This window comes from Phyllostomus discolor, chromosome 6 (genome assembly GCF_004126475.2).
Source record: "Phyllostomus discolor isolate MPI-MPIP mPhyDis1 chromosome 6, mPhyDis1.pri.v3, whole genome shotgun sequence".
In the NCBI taxonomy this organism is placed as follows: domain Eukaryota; kingdom Metazoa; phylum Chordata; class Mammalia; order Chiroptera; family Phyllostomidae; genus Phyllostomus; species Phyllostomus discolor.
In genome coordinates, this window is record NC_040908.2 from 41,754,743 (window position 1) to 41,769,966 (window position 15,224).

At 34.4% G+C, this 15,224-nt stretch overlaps 1 protein-coding gene and 1 non-coding gene across 6 annotated transcripts in view; one reads left to right on the forward strand and one right to left on the reverse strand.

Annotated features, from left to right (window-relative positions):
- The window catches only part of EHBP1 (EH domain binding protein 1), a 359,202-nt gene that overhangs the window by 238,210 nt on the left and 105,768 nt on the right, over nt 1-15,224 (forward strand). For all 5 annotated transcript variants that reach the window (XM_028515836.2, XM_036028025.1, XM_028515835.1 and 2 more), the window contains 3 exons: nt 7,312-7,490; nt 8,099-8,147; nt 12,445-13,347. In XM_028515836.2, coding sequence (XP_028371637.1) covers nt 7,312-7,490; nt 8,099-8,147; nt 12,445-13,347 — 1,131 coding nt within the window. The remainder of the gene's footprint in view (nt 1-7,311; nt 7,491-8,098; nt 8,148-12,444; nt 13,348-15,224) is intronic.
- Nucleotides 12,083-12,212, reverse strand: LOC114501157. The gene has a single exon (XR_003684920.1). It is a non-coding gene; the product is annotated as a small nucleolar RNA SNORA3/SNORA45 family (small nucleolar RNA).

Below are 15,224 nucleotides of genomic sequence, written 5' to 3' on the forward strand. Positions count from 1 at the left end.
GTGCGGATCTTCCTCTAAACTCTCTGTTCCAGTCCAATCATTATAAAAGTAATGCTGAGAGCCTCACTTTCTGTCTAGTTTTTTACAGGTCTTGGCTTGGGGATACCTTTTGAAGTTTCTTAGAAAGTTTTCTAAAAAAATTTGTTTAGCTTTTTAAAAATTGTATTCCAATGGTAGTCCAACTTTAATGTAAGCAGAAGTTCCACCCAGTACTATCTTAATAACAGCATAATCTTTGTCTTCTAGTCTAATAACAAAGCCTAACTTTCAGTTTTACTATGAGAATAAAATGCAGTTGCTCAAATAAAAACACTTTGAAAAAGAATGAAAACAGTACACATATAAGTGTTCTTGTTCTCACCTCTGCTGTTGTTTTGGGCTCACCAAATGTTAAGATTTTTCCAAAGTTTCCTCAACCAGTTATAATAATTTGCAACAATCAGATGGCCCCCAGATCAGTGGTACAGAGACCAAAATGTCCTACAACTTTAGCAATGGTAGTGTGTAATCTTATTGCTCTGGATTTAATTAGTTATAGTTCTAACCAATAATCTAAAATCCAGCAGAATGGACAAAGGATTTTATTAACAGAGTAGTTTATAGGGGTGTCCCACCTGCGTCCCATGGGCTGCTTATGGCTCAGGATGTCTATGAATGTGACTGAACACAAAATCGTAAATTCACTTTAAAAAATGATCAGTATTTTTGTGATTACTTGTCACAGTGTATTTAATGTGTGGTTTGAGACAACTCTTCTTCCAGTGTGCCCAGAGACACCAAAAGGTTGGACACCACTGCTTTAGGGTTTGAATTATTTGGATTAATTGCCTCTTGAATTAGTTAATTTAATGTACATGGGGCAGTGATCTAAGGTCGGAAAAAGATAAGAAGTTGACTGAGGCAATCACTAGTTTCAAGAAACTTACAGTTTCTGCTAAGATCCTAAAAGTAAATTATCTCAAAATGTGAAATGTTGTGTAAGAGCACAGGCTCTGGAGCAGGAACACCTTGGTATAGATTCCAAGTCCTCTGTAGAGGAAAGAGCTGAACATATTGTAGTAAAAATGTAAGAAACACAGAGAGTCAAAGGCACATTGAAAAGGCCTTTTACTGACTGAGAGTTGAGAAGGGATTTCATGTGGGAGGTGACAGTTGAACTTAATCTTGATGGTAGAGTGGAATTACAACAGTTGTACTCGGGTTAGAAGACATTCCAAGAGGAGTGACAATCTATATGGTCATAGACCAAAAGTCAAGTTGCTTAATGCTAGATAGGAAAACATAGTGATTTTAGAAAATGGTGAATCATCCTAGATCCTAGGTATGTTGAAAAAGACTTGGGATTCAATGCTCAGGATTATTTTGACATCACTTGGTATGTCCTTGAGAGCCATTCGAGACTCTGACCTATGTTTTAAGAAGATTGTTGCTATGACAGTGGGTCAGATAAGGGAGAATTTGGAAGAAGGAAGACCTATCAGGAAGATTTTGCAGTAGTCAAGGCAAAAGAAGTTAGATTATAAAAACATCCCAACAATAGGATAATTAGCTAGTAAGAGGTGATAGGTGATTGAGTTCAAAGCTGATTCTGAGACTAAAAGTCTAGATGATTGGAACAATAACAGTATCATTTGCAAACATAATAAAAATGAAGCAGGTTGCAAGGAAAGAGTATAATTATGGTTTTGAACATACTGAGTTTGAATTTTATATGGCAGTAAAGACAGCCAGCTGGAAATGTCAACTTGAGATAGTTTGAACTATAAATGTATATTTGGGAATCATCTGCATGGAAGTGATAGAATCCTGGGAGTGAATCAGCTTAAAGTGTGGAGAGAGAAAACTATTTAGAGCAATTTACCTAAAGGAATATGTGCTTGTTATCAGTGGAAGAAGGGGAGACAGCAAAGGAGAAAGCGACTGTAGTCAGAAGGGTAGAACAATGGAATTGAAATTTCTTACAACTATTAAAATTTGGGAAGTTTTATAACAAGTTATTTGACTCAGTTTTCTGAAAAAGATCCTGTTACCATTGTTAGTAAGAATAACTAGGTGGCCTGCCTTTCTTTAATATGTAATATGCTATGTTAAAAGAAATACTATATATAAATGATCTACATTGGAACACAGAGCTAAGAGGAACAGTGGTCTCAAGTCCTGTTTCTTCTCTACTGTCACCAGTTCAAACTGGCTGTGTAATCATGAGGGTCAACATTTAACTCTAGTTCTCTGTTAAACTGAGATCAGTGCAGTTCCATCTATGCAAGTGGCTTGATGGAGAGAGAGCTGGGAGGATCATCTAATTGAGCAGACTGATCATTCTGATCCTAAAGTTATAATTAGAATAGCTTTTATAAATTTCCTCTTAGTGTATAAAAAGGACAATTATAATATTTGTGCTTTACTCTCGTGTTAAAAAGAGATGCCTTCTCATACATTTAGTCATTGCAAAAATGTAAATTTTAAAGTGTTGTTCCAACATTTGAAAGTTTGGTTCTATGCTAATGGCCAGATTTTGGTGTCTTCCTTTCTTTGGAAAACAATAAATTACAAAGTCATTCAGAACTTTTTACCAAATCCATAAATAGTTACAATGCCAAGAATTTTGCACATAGAATATCAAGATTATCTCCTAGTTAAAGCTTTGTTTGAAAAAAATATTTTCCTATCTTGAAGAAATTCATGGCCTTTAAAGTTACCAAAAGACCCTCAAACAGGAATTTAAGTGCCTGTAATGCACTGGGAGTAGTAATAATAATTGCAGTTAACATTTACTGAGTAGTTACTATGTGCTATACATTGTGCTAAGTGTTTTTGCATGAACTTATTCATTTAGCAGTATTTACTGAATGCCTGCTATGTTCTAGGAACTATTATGCACACTTGGGATCAATTAATAAACAAAATAAACTAAAATCACTGCCATCATAACCCTTTTATTTAGGAGGCTGGAGAGGTAATACGCATTATCAATAAGTACATTTTGGTAATAACCAAAATAAAGTATATGGACCACGAGACAATAGTTAAGTACTATGGGAAAAATAACAAGGTAAGAGGACTCAGGAGTGCTTTGTTGGGGTTGGGTGGTGGTGATGAGGTTGCATTATTAAATAGGGTGGTCAGAATAGCTCTAATGGAGATGGTTGCATTGGAGTTAACTATACAATTATCTGAGAGCACAACACCTATGCAAATGGGACAATCTGTGCAAATGCAGTAAGTTGGGACCATGTTACTGTTACATGTTAGTGTTGGGACCATAGGTTTCCAAGGAATAGCAAAGAGGTCACTATGGTTCAAAGTGATTGAAGGAGAGTGTAATAATGATCATAATGAATGGGAGGAGGGGGAAGCAAATCTTGCTACTACAATAACACTCTTAAAGTACCATTATAATCCCCATTTTATTGGGTTGGCTAAAAAGTTCCTTTGTTTTTTTCCATAAGAGGGAACTGACACAGAGAAGTAAAGCATCCTGACACATTTACTACAAAATCAGGAGCAGCAATAGCAAGAAACAAGTAGTTTCATCCATTTGTATTAAAGGTTTCAAAATAATTTACGTATTCCTTTGTGATCCTCTGCAAAATACTAGGAGAAAGGTCTGTAGTTCTGAAGTGAGTAATTCATTGAATTATGGTTGTACTTTGATTGTCTTTCTCTGCAAATCAGCATGACCATTTGCAGGGCTTATAATTTCATTAGTTTCTTCAATACATGACTTCTTTTTCTTTGCACTGAAGTAAGCATCCCTGTGAGATGTTTTAATACAAGGGTTTTGTGTTAGGATAAATCCAAAGTTTAGTTTAGTTTTTCCAGCCTTTTCATATTGAGCCTTCTTAGAAACAAGGGTATGTTCATCATCATGACATGGTGTGTTTTTCTTAATTTTTAAGTAGAGAAAGCCACTTTAGATTGTAATTGGTGATAACTCACATTTGTACATTACCTATATATATGCTACTGATGATTAGAATGAATCAGTGTAATGATAGTTGCAGATTCCTGGCCCATGTACATGCTATCCATACTTAGAATGAAGCAATGCTTTAATACTATAATTTGATACAGAAAAATATATTTTTCATTTTTAAGAATTTAATTTCTTAATGTAACAGTGTTAATAACATTATATAAATTTCAGGTATACATTATAATCCAATATCTGCATACTATATTGTGTGCTCACCATGCAAAGACTAGTTTCCTTCCATTACCACATATTTGATCTCTTTTACCCAATTTGTCCTCTCCCCACCTCCTTCCCTCTGGTAACCACTGTTTTGTTTTCTGTATCTATGAGTTTGTTTTGGTTTGGTTTGTTAGTTCATTTGTTACTTTTTGTTTTATATTCCACATCACACTTTTTTAAAAATCTGAATTATTTCACCTAGCATAACTCTCAAGCTCCATCCGTGTTGTTGCAAGTGGCAGTATTACATCATTTTATGGCTGAGTAATATTCCATTGTGTGTGTGCACACACCACATCTTTATCCAGTCAACTGTCTATGGACGCTTAGGTTGTTTCCATGTCAGGATATATAAATAATGCTTCAATGAACATAGGGGTACATATATGTTTATAAATTAGTGTTATCAGGGATATATGAGGTATATCTGGAAAAAGTACAACCATTGCTAATATAATGAGAATGGTTTGTGTGACATCAATGTAACCTGGCAGCCAAGGAGAGTGTACTGAAATGCACATGCGTGAACAATGATGACTTCACTGTACTAGTGAGGGTGTTAGATGCCATTGAGTGAACGTGGGTACTGTGCGGCTCTCATTTTCAAAATGACTGAGCAAGTAGAACAATGAATCTACATCAAATTTTGCATTAAGCTTGAACATTCATTCCTCCGTGGAAACTATTCAGATGATTCAGAAAGCCGCAGCTGTGAGCAGCTGGTGACGGGCAGTTTCATTATGACAACGTGCCTGCTGGTGTATCACGTGTCATGCAGAATTTTTTTGTGAAATGTCAAAATAATCTAGGTGACTCAGCATCCCTACAGCCCAGATTTGGTGCCCTGCAACTTCTGGCTTTTCCCAAAACTAAAATCACCTTTGAAAGGGAAGAGATTTCAGACTGTTGATGAGATTCAGGAAAATACAACTGGATAGCTGATGGCAGTTGGGAGAACTGTGTGAGGTCCCAAGGTGCCTACTTTGAAGGGAACTAAGGCGTCATTGTCCTTTGTACAATGTTTCATGTATCTTGTATTTTCTTCAATAAATGTTTTTATTTTTCATAGTATGTGGCTGGATACTTTATGGACAGACCTCACATAACTTAGAAGAGGAATTGCTGGATCATAAAAATATTTTGATGAAAACAATCTTTTAAATAATAGAAAATCTAAGAGAAAATGTATTTGTGCCCAGTTCATTGTTCCCTGAGCTTATTCATAAACTACTCATCACTCTACTTCTAAATTAAGTGACTAGAGGGATTTGAAAGTCACATTAAAAAGTCAACACTAGGTGAAAAGATGTAACAGTTCATTTTTATACATGTTTGGTAGAGAGCTGTTATTTATTTTAAGGTAAATATTTTACTATATTGGGAATTCCATTTTTACCTACTTCATATTGAGCAAAATTAATCAATTTGTTGATTTTTATATTGTGAATTTTTCAGCATTGATTTTGTATAGGAGATCATTTATAACACTTCGCTAGATTCATGGTCTTTTACATACTCCATTAATCTGATAGTTAATAAAAAGAAAGAAGTTACATCCTTGCTGTTTTTTAGTAGTCTTCCCACAGGAGCAGTGAATGCATAAGTCATAATTGTGTAGGGTTAATTATTCTAATTGTTTAGCACTAACATGCTTTTGTCAAGTGTGGGTATCATTGGTCTTTCTTAAATAAGCTATGTGGCAGGAATAATTTGCTTGTTAAACTTTAATGGTATTAGAGCTAAATAATTATTCTTCTTTCACTTTATTTTAGAGGGCCTCTATTTTATGTCTATAGCCAACACTCTTAACTGATAGCAAGATTTAAATTCCAGAAACATTTAGTAGTTTTTAAGTTTTCAACTATACCAGCCTCTACAGTTACCATCACAAAATGTGGTTGTTGTTCAGTAAAAGAAAATGACATGGTTTTAAGAAATATAAAAGTTTAGGGTAAAAATCTTATTTTGTAGTCTTAGTTTTGTTGTCACCATTTTTGTTTTAAGGATATCAACAAGGGGAAAACCAATTATATGCATAAGATTTAAAACACACACAAACATGCACTCCTAAGTGATCATTTTAAGATATTTTTGAGCAAGCCCAAAATAATGCTGTGTGCTGTTGCCACCAACACCTGAATGTTGCTAATGATTCTGAATTTGTTTTGCCATCATTAAATTTATATGGGTAGTAGTTTGATTATGATTATTGTTGTGCTATCTAAATTGCATATGATTACTATATTTTGACCTCTCCATTAGTAATAATTTGTGCTACTGTTAGACTTCCAAATACAATCTTCTTTAATCTAGTCAAAAAAGGAACTATATTTGTGCATGATTGCATGTGGGCAATTTTTTTTAGGGTGTGAGAGTTAGATATTCAGGATAATATCTTATAATTCATGTCTCTTTCTTGGAGGTTACAGTTGCCTTGAATTGACAGTTTTGAAGGACCTAAACTGTCATCAAAAGGTTCAAATGATCTGTTGGGTTGGCCAAAAAGTTCATTGGGTTTTTTCCGGAAGATGGCTCTAGTAGTACTTAGTTGTTTTTATCATCATTCGAAACAATTTTGTTAGATTGTATATGACAGGCAGCTGTCATATCAGCATGCATTTAAAAAATAACAAAATTGGTGAATTTTTGTGTAGTCATTTTAATATTGAAAATGGAAGAAAATATGTAGCATTTTCGGCATATTATGCTTTATTACTTCAAGACAGGTAAAAACACAATGGAAATACAAAAGAAAAAAAGATTTGTGCAGTGTATGGAGAGGGTACTATGACTGATTGAATGTGTCAAAAGTGGGTTGCGCAGTTTGTGCTGGAGATTTCTCACTGGACAATGCTCCACAGTCAGAACAGTTGAAATTGATTGCGATCAAATCTAGACATTAATTGAGAACAGTCAACATTATACCATATGGGAGATAGCCAACATACTCAAAATGTTCAAATAATAAAGTTATTGGTGAAAATGAAAAATGTGTCTTTCATTTTACAGAAAAAACTAAACAGACTTTTTGGTCAACTCAATGGAAAAGTCAATTAATGTTAATTTTCGTCTTTGGTTAGGTTATTTTAGTATTTTCCTCTTTTCCTTTTTTCTAGCCAAGTCCTATTCCAAGTCCTGTTTTGGGGCGAAAGCCAAATGCTAGTCAGTCATTGCTTGCATGGTGCAAAGAAGTTACAAAAAACTATCGGGGCGTGAAAATCACCAATTTTACTACATCGTGGAGAAATGGTTTATCTTTTTGTGCAATATTACACCACTTTAGACCAGATTTAATGTAAGTAAAATTTTTTCCATTCCCTATAAATATTTTGTAAAATAAAAGGCAACTTTTAGAATAATAAAATAATTTTAACATGTCCTAAAATACTTGACTTTGTATTTCTTTTTTATTACCTGCACCTCTTCTTTTTTAAAGATGCATGCCAGAAAGAAAAGTTCTTTCTTCTTGATACCTAAAAATAGTCTTATCTGTCTTTTTAAAAATTATTTTTCCTCTTAATCTCATATAGAGAACTGACTTGAAATATTAAGAAAATTGGTCTACCGTTAAAATTAGATGACACAAATAAGCCTGTAGCTCTTTGTACATTGACAACAAGAGATTACCTCATGATTAATTTGGTAGTCAAGGCTAGTGTCTGATCCCGAGCCTTAACTTCTCTTTTAGATGGAAAGCCTCAGGCAATGAAACATGTTATCACTGTATTTACTTGTTTGTTTGTTTGTTTATTTCCTTAATTTTCCACACTATTAGTTTTGTTGATTGAAATGCTAGTTACTCTTTGGTATTATTGCATGTCAATTTCTTAGATTCAGTTTGTTTTAAAAACAGCTGTTTTATCCAATATTGCATATACCCTACTGTGCCATTTTTTCCCTTAGTGACTACAAATCTCTGAATCCTCAAGATATTAAAGAGAACAACAAAAAGGTAAGAGTTGCAAGAAAAAATACATAGTTTCAGTGTTGGCTTCTCTTCAGGCTTTTATTAATTTGGAGAAAGTGAGGTTTTGTGAGGTTATAACTGGAGCTTACAGAAGGTAGTCCACTTCCTGCAGTTCAAATAGGATGCATGGTTTTTTCTAGTTTGTCACGGCCTGTAATGATCACAAGTGCTAGTCTGGCATCAGATTATACTATATGTACAAACTTCATTAACTGTTAAATATTTGTTAAGGCATATTGCATTTATTCAGAATTTAGCTTTTAAAAAGTGCACCCAAGGCTGTTGTGCCATAAACTACTAGGAATTGAGAGAAAACCTGTTGGGAGAGGATACAGGCAGGAACTTAAAGCCAAGAGAAAATGCCTATGACATTCGAAGCAAAAATATATGAACAATGGTTTCTTTTTCCCACATGATTAATTAATATACTGAGGTCAGAGCTTCCCAATTGGTGTGTGAGGGATATTGATCCTTATACCCTTTGAGGTAGCTGTGCAAAGGCTGAGTTGCTAGACTCCCCTGGGCCAGCTGACTGTGGCAGCAGGTTGACTTAACTACTTACCCCGATGTACAGTACACCATGACATGAAAAAAGAGGGAAACACCTAACTCAACACACAGTAGTGTTCAATGTTGTTGTTTGGAATTTTTTGTGTGTGCTGAATTGAATTCTTCAACTGGTAAGTTAATGAAATGTATTATCTTAGAACATGATTTCTTGATGAATCCTTGAGCATGGCTAAGGGAAAAAATCTTTTTCTCAGTTCTTTAACTGAAATGTAGTATTTCCTTCCATTATAAACTTAGGCAACAAACTACTGTAGTATCAGCCATGAGTGAGACTTTGTCACCTTTAGCATCTCAGGTATTTTCATGTTACTTTACAATCATAAATATCTATAAATACCTTTTAAGCTCATCACTTCTTCAAAATTACAGTAAATATATTCATAAAAGCATATATATTACTGTTTTCAAATAGAGTTTTGTTAATATTTTCAGTTTTATTGTTTTAATATAACTGGCTTCTTTTATAATCCTATGTGTTTTACACATGTAAAACATTCTGAGAAGGAGTTCATTGCCAAAAGTATTCATGGGACAAAGTGATTAATAATCTCTGGTCTAGACTAAAGTTTGTAAACTAGTTTAAATTAGGTAACTAAAACCACTAGTAATAAAGAGCCTATAAAGGGGAACTTGACAGAGCTTAGTTAACAAATGAGAATTTAAATCAAGATTTTTTTACATTTATCGCTCTTTAAAACCAAAAATTTGTATTACCATTATAAAGTTCGTATTTCTTTGCAAAGGTATGATGCTGGCCCTAGGGAAATACATTTTAAACCTGTTACTTTTTTAATTGAAATATGCTACTCATAAAAAGGAAACCTTAAAAAAATTAGCATAGCCCTGGCTAGAGCAGGTCAGTTGGTTAGAGAGTGACCCTGAAATGCCAAGGTTGTGGGTTCCATCTAGTCAGAGCACATAGGAGAAGCAATGAAAGAATGCATAGATAAGTGAATCAGCAAAATGTCTTAATCTCTCTCTCCCCACCCCTTCCTTTCTCTCTCAAATCAGTTTTAAAAATCAGTATAATTTTCTTTATAAAAATCACCCTTATGGTAGGCATGCTGCAAAGTCATTCTCATGAAATATTTCTTGTATAATTTTAGAGAGCTTATGTCTAAAAAGGTGAAATGACTTCTTTTTCATCAATTAAATTATATCTTTCTATATAAGTTCTTTGCCTGCATTTTTACATTTGATATACTAAGCTAACTTAAATACAGGTGAAAGCATTATAAAATAAATCATTATTTTAATAAAGTGAAGCTTTCAGGTTGCTGTTTGAAATTTTGGAAAGGAGCCATTGTTGATTTTACCAAGCTATATATTTTTAAAGAGAATGGGGAATGTCATTTAGGCTTAAGTCACACTTCTTTACATTATTTTTTCAGGAGCTTAATGATGATGAGCACACCTTGGATTTACATATTACTACATAGAGGAGAATATTCCATTAACTTTTTTTTCTCAATTAGATCTTCCAGGGCAGATAATCATGGCTTTTTGAAAGGATTTTAATTTCGATGATCCTATTTTCACAATTCAATAGATAATTGTTGTTACACAGTCTTTTCATCACTTTGCAACTTCTTACCTGATATCTACATTGAGTATCAGTTGCTACCTGCAGATATATTTCCAGCTTCACACAGTTCTTCTTGATAACCCCATCTGCCCTTTATTTGACTTCAAGCAGAACAAGAAACAATACCTATGTTAAGTTCCGTGCAGATGCATAAGGTAACTGGCAGTGACTCCCGCTTACCAATTAATTAACATAAAGGAGTGAATAAGACCATTTTCTTCCAAAGACCTCTTTTTTCCGCCACACATTAACAGCTAAAAAGAATGTAGGTGATTGGCAATAGCAGAAGAGGTTAACCTATGGGAAAATTCCTTTATAAAGTCTTGACCTCGCTTACAAGAAACCTGGTTTATTTTTAAATGTTTTTTTAGTGCAATTAGTGTGCATAAAATGAATTGCTACACGAAGCAGAACACCAGCAGGAGATTCCCCACAAGGAAGCTAATCATTTTCCCAGGTCTGTAAAAAGTGTTGAATAAAGTTATTTACCTGTGAGATCTGATCTTAACCAATATGTCAGTGTTTTAGATAATTGGGAAATGTTTAGAACACTGCCTGTGGTGCTTTTCCTGATGGTCTGCAATTGATGTCTGTCAATCAAGTTCTCAGGACACATGAGAAGGAAAATGACTTTAATTTTCCTAAGACATGTAAAATAACAAACAGGCCTAAACATGCACACCAACTGAGCCATTCTCTCAAGTAAATATTTTGAGGTACCTATATTATGAAATACAGTGCTATGAAAATTGAAGAGGTTTTAATATCTCAATTTTCTTTTCATTTTCTTTCTTAACTTATCCCACAATATTTATTAAGCTACAGGAAGAGAATACAAGACAAGGATTAAATTCAAAGGTAGAAAAGCACTTTAACATGTAAGTGCAAAAGACCAGTTTCTTCTGAATTGTTACATTTCCTAACTTTTTTTAAAGAAAAACTTTGAGTTACAATCCTACGTCTTTTTTACAAAGATCTGGTTTTTACAAAGACCAGACATTTTATATCCCCAAACAAGAATATAACTAGACAAACAGTTCTTACTTTTTCCAAGGGTATATCTAAACCTTCAGCCATATTTTTAATGCTTCCTAGCAACACAGTACTGTTTTCAAGGGTTAGGTCAGGATACTAATAATTAATTGTAAATTGAGAAACCACTTTGATTCTTCAAAACTAGAACAACCTGATCTGCCACAGTCATTTAAAGGCTAACAAAAATAATACAATGCAGCCTCACATTCTCAAGTAAGTTGTACTACTCAAAACATTTCATTCTTTCCGAAATGGATGAAGTGAAAATGAGTCGCTCTTTTAACAATGAAAATCAGTCTTAATTGAGCATTTAAAAAATGTTTTTATGTTTCTCGGCTTAAATAGCACTTTCTTATATTTTATACTAAGTAATCTAGGAGTTAGTTCTTTTGGAATCTTGCTATATTTTTTCTTCACAACTCACTTCAGCTGCATGACCAGGGGAAAGAGAAGTCAATAATAATGATAAACTACAGATGAATTATTTCTTATACTTAGCTTCTTATCTTAAAAAATCAATTCTAACATTTTGTTTTGTTTTAACTCTCTCTTTTTGCTTGTTTTATTGGAAAAGAACATTTTATTTGTTATTAAGGATTTTTCCCCTTGTATCTACCCTACTTTTACAAATTTATGACTTCGAATTTTGTTCTGTTCGTGTTGTATACTGTCAGTAACATGTACCCTCCAACAACAACAAAAATCCACTGAAATTTGGCACTTTTTTTATGCATGTCACTGACCTGGTGCCTGATCACGCCATAGGGGCCTGGAGCCAGTGAATAAGGTTAGCAGTTGTTCTTCAAGGATGCTGGCACACTAAGGCAATAGCTGTACCCAAGCGTGACTCTAGCCTCGATTGTTTTTTTTCATATAGTAACTTAATTTTATTTGTTTTTTATACTTTTTTGAGATTTAATTGACATATAACATTATATCAGCTTCAAGTGTGTACAACATGATTCAATATTGGTATACATTGTGAAATGCTCACCACATTAAGTCTAGTTAACATCCATTGATTTGCTGTTTTTAAAATGTATGGATTATCTGAACTGTTCAATATATCTTTTTTTTTTCCTTCCTTTGAAGGCATATGATGGATTTGCCAGCATAGGAATTTCCCGGTTATTGGAGCCTTCTGATATGGTTTTATTAGCAATTCCTGACAAACTGACTGTTATGACTTACCTGTATCAAATAAGAGCACATTTCAGTGGCCAAGAACTAAATGTTGTTCAGATAGAGGAAAACAGCAGTAAAAGTACATATAAAGTTGGAAACTATGAAACAGATACAAACAGTTCTGTTGATCAAGAAAAATTCTATGCAGAGCTTAGTGATCTAAAACAGGAGCCTGACCTGCAGCAGCCTACCAGCGCAGCTGTAGACTTCTTATCACAGGACGACTGTGTATTTGTAAATGATAGTGGGGTTGGAGAGTCAGAAAGTGAACATCAGACTCCTGATGATCATCTTAGTCCAAGCACAGCCTCCCCTTACTGTCGCAGGACTAAAAGTGACACAGAGCCCCAAAAGTCCCAGCAGAGCTCCGGAAGGACTTCAGGATCCGATGACCCTGGAATATGTTACAATACAGATTCAACTCATGGGCAAGTTTTGTTAAGCAAGAAGAGGCTATCAAAAGCTGAGACTCTAGAGTTAAGTGATTTATGTGTTAGTGATAAAAAGAAGGATGTGTCTCCGCCCTTTATGTATGAGGTGATGGGTGAGCATAAGTTTCAGACTCTAGACGTCAGTAGTGACTTGGAGCAAGACAAATTAGAGAATTCTAAACCCTTAGAATGCAGATCAGATCCTGAATCACCTATCAAAAAACCAAGCTTATCTCCCACGTCTAAACTTGGATACTCATACAATAGAGATGTAGATCTTGCGAAGAAAAAACGGACTTCCCTGAGGCAGACAGAGTCTGATCCAGATGCTGATAGAACCACTTTAAATCATTCAGATCATTCTGCAAAAACAGTCCAGGTAAGTGAGTTAGAATGGCGAATATATATATTTAGTTAATTGGTATTCTATTTTTTTGTTTTTCTGTATTCGTAGAACACTTTAAAATGTTACAAATGAGTAAAGGTGAAGTGTAATTCCCATTATTAAAAAAATCTGAAATACAAGGTCTGTCCAAAAGGTATCCAGCCATGTAATATGAAAAATAGATGTTTATTGAATAAGACACAAGATACATGAGACATTGTACATAGGACAATGGCCCCTCTGTCCCCTTCACAGTAGGCACTATGGGACCTCGTGCAGTTCTCCCGGTCACCATCAGCTGCCCCATCATATTTTCCTGATTCTTATCAACAGTCTGTGATCTCTTCCATTTCAAAGGTTATTTTAGTTTTGGGAAAAGACAGAAGTTGCAGGGTGCCAAATCTGGGCTGTAGAGGGGCTGAGTCACCTGAGTGATGTGATGTTTTGCCAAGAAACTCTGCACGAGACGTGATGCATAAGTGGGCACGTTGTCATGATAAAGCTGCCAATCACTAGTTACACGAAGCTGCAGATCTTTGAATCATCTGAATAGTTTCCATAGATGAATGTTCAAGCCTAACGCAAAATCTGATACAGATTCATTGCTCCACCTGCTCAGTCATTTTGAAAACAATGGCCACACAGTACACATGTTCACTCAGTGATGTCTAACTCCCCCACTGACTAGTACGTTGAAGTCATCATTGTTCACGTATGTGCATTCCAGTCCACTCTCCTTAGCTGCCAAGTTACATTGATGTCACACAAACTGTTCTCAGTATATCAACAATGGCTAGATTTTTTCTGGACAGAACTTGTATACCTGCTCTTTATTTAAAGTTTACAATATAATATTTTAAGCCTACGAATAAATCCAATTTCAAGAGTGAAGGATAAAGAATGTCAACTTTCAAATCAAAATATGATTGCTCTGGCTGGGTGGCTCAGTTCGTTGGAGCATCATCCTGTACACCAAAAGGTTATAGGTTCGATACCTTATCAGGGAACACACCTAGGTTTGGGTATAATCCCTGGTCAGGGTGTGTACAGGTGGTAAACCAATTGATATTTATGTCTCACATCAATGTTTCTCTTTCTCTCTCCCTTCTGTCTAAAAATCAATAAAAACGTACCCTCAAGTGAGGATTAAATATATATATATTATAACCTATTAAAACAGACTATTTTCCTATAAGAGTAAATAAAAGATATTTCAGTATTTTATTTAGCAATAATAGCATTCTGAAATGTATACAGATATTTTACCATCAAAATATTTTCTTCAGTGTGTACATTGCAGTGTAATAAGTTGTTTCAATCCCATAATTACTTGCAAATAAAAATCCTAGTAATATCCAACTTCTCGCCCTGGCTGGCATAGCTCAGTGGATTGAGTGCTGGCTGTGAACCAAAGTGTTGCAGGGTCAATTCCCAGTCAGGGTACATGCCTGGGTTGCAGGCCATGACCCTCAGCAACCACACATTGATGTTTCTCTCTCTCTCTCTATCTCCCTCCCTTCCCTCTCTAAAAAAATTAATAAATAAATAAAATCTTTAAAATATATATACATCATTATTTTATGTAACACAAAGAATAACACTGCCATGTTTTTCTTATCACATAGAATTTTTATTTTATACCTATTGAAAGAGTTCTTTTAGACTTATTTAGGTATGGGTTCTTTTAATCATATAACATTCATGTATACACAAAAAGAAAATTTTAAGCAAAATAAAGTAATGTATAATCAGTTTAGAATTAGAATTTAGAATCCAGCTCTTCTGAATCACTTTTAGATTTAAAGTTTTTCTGTTCCTGTTTTCCCACACACTGTTTTCTGTGCCATCAGAGGTATCATATTATAGCAGTG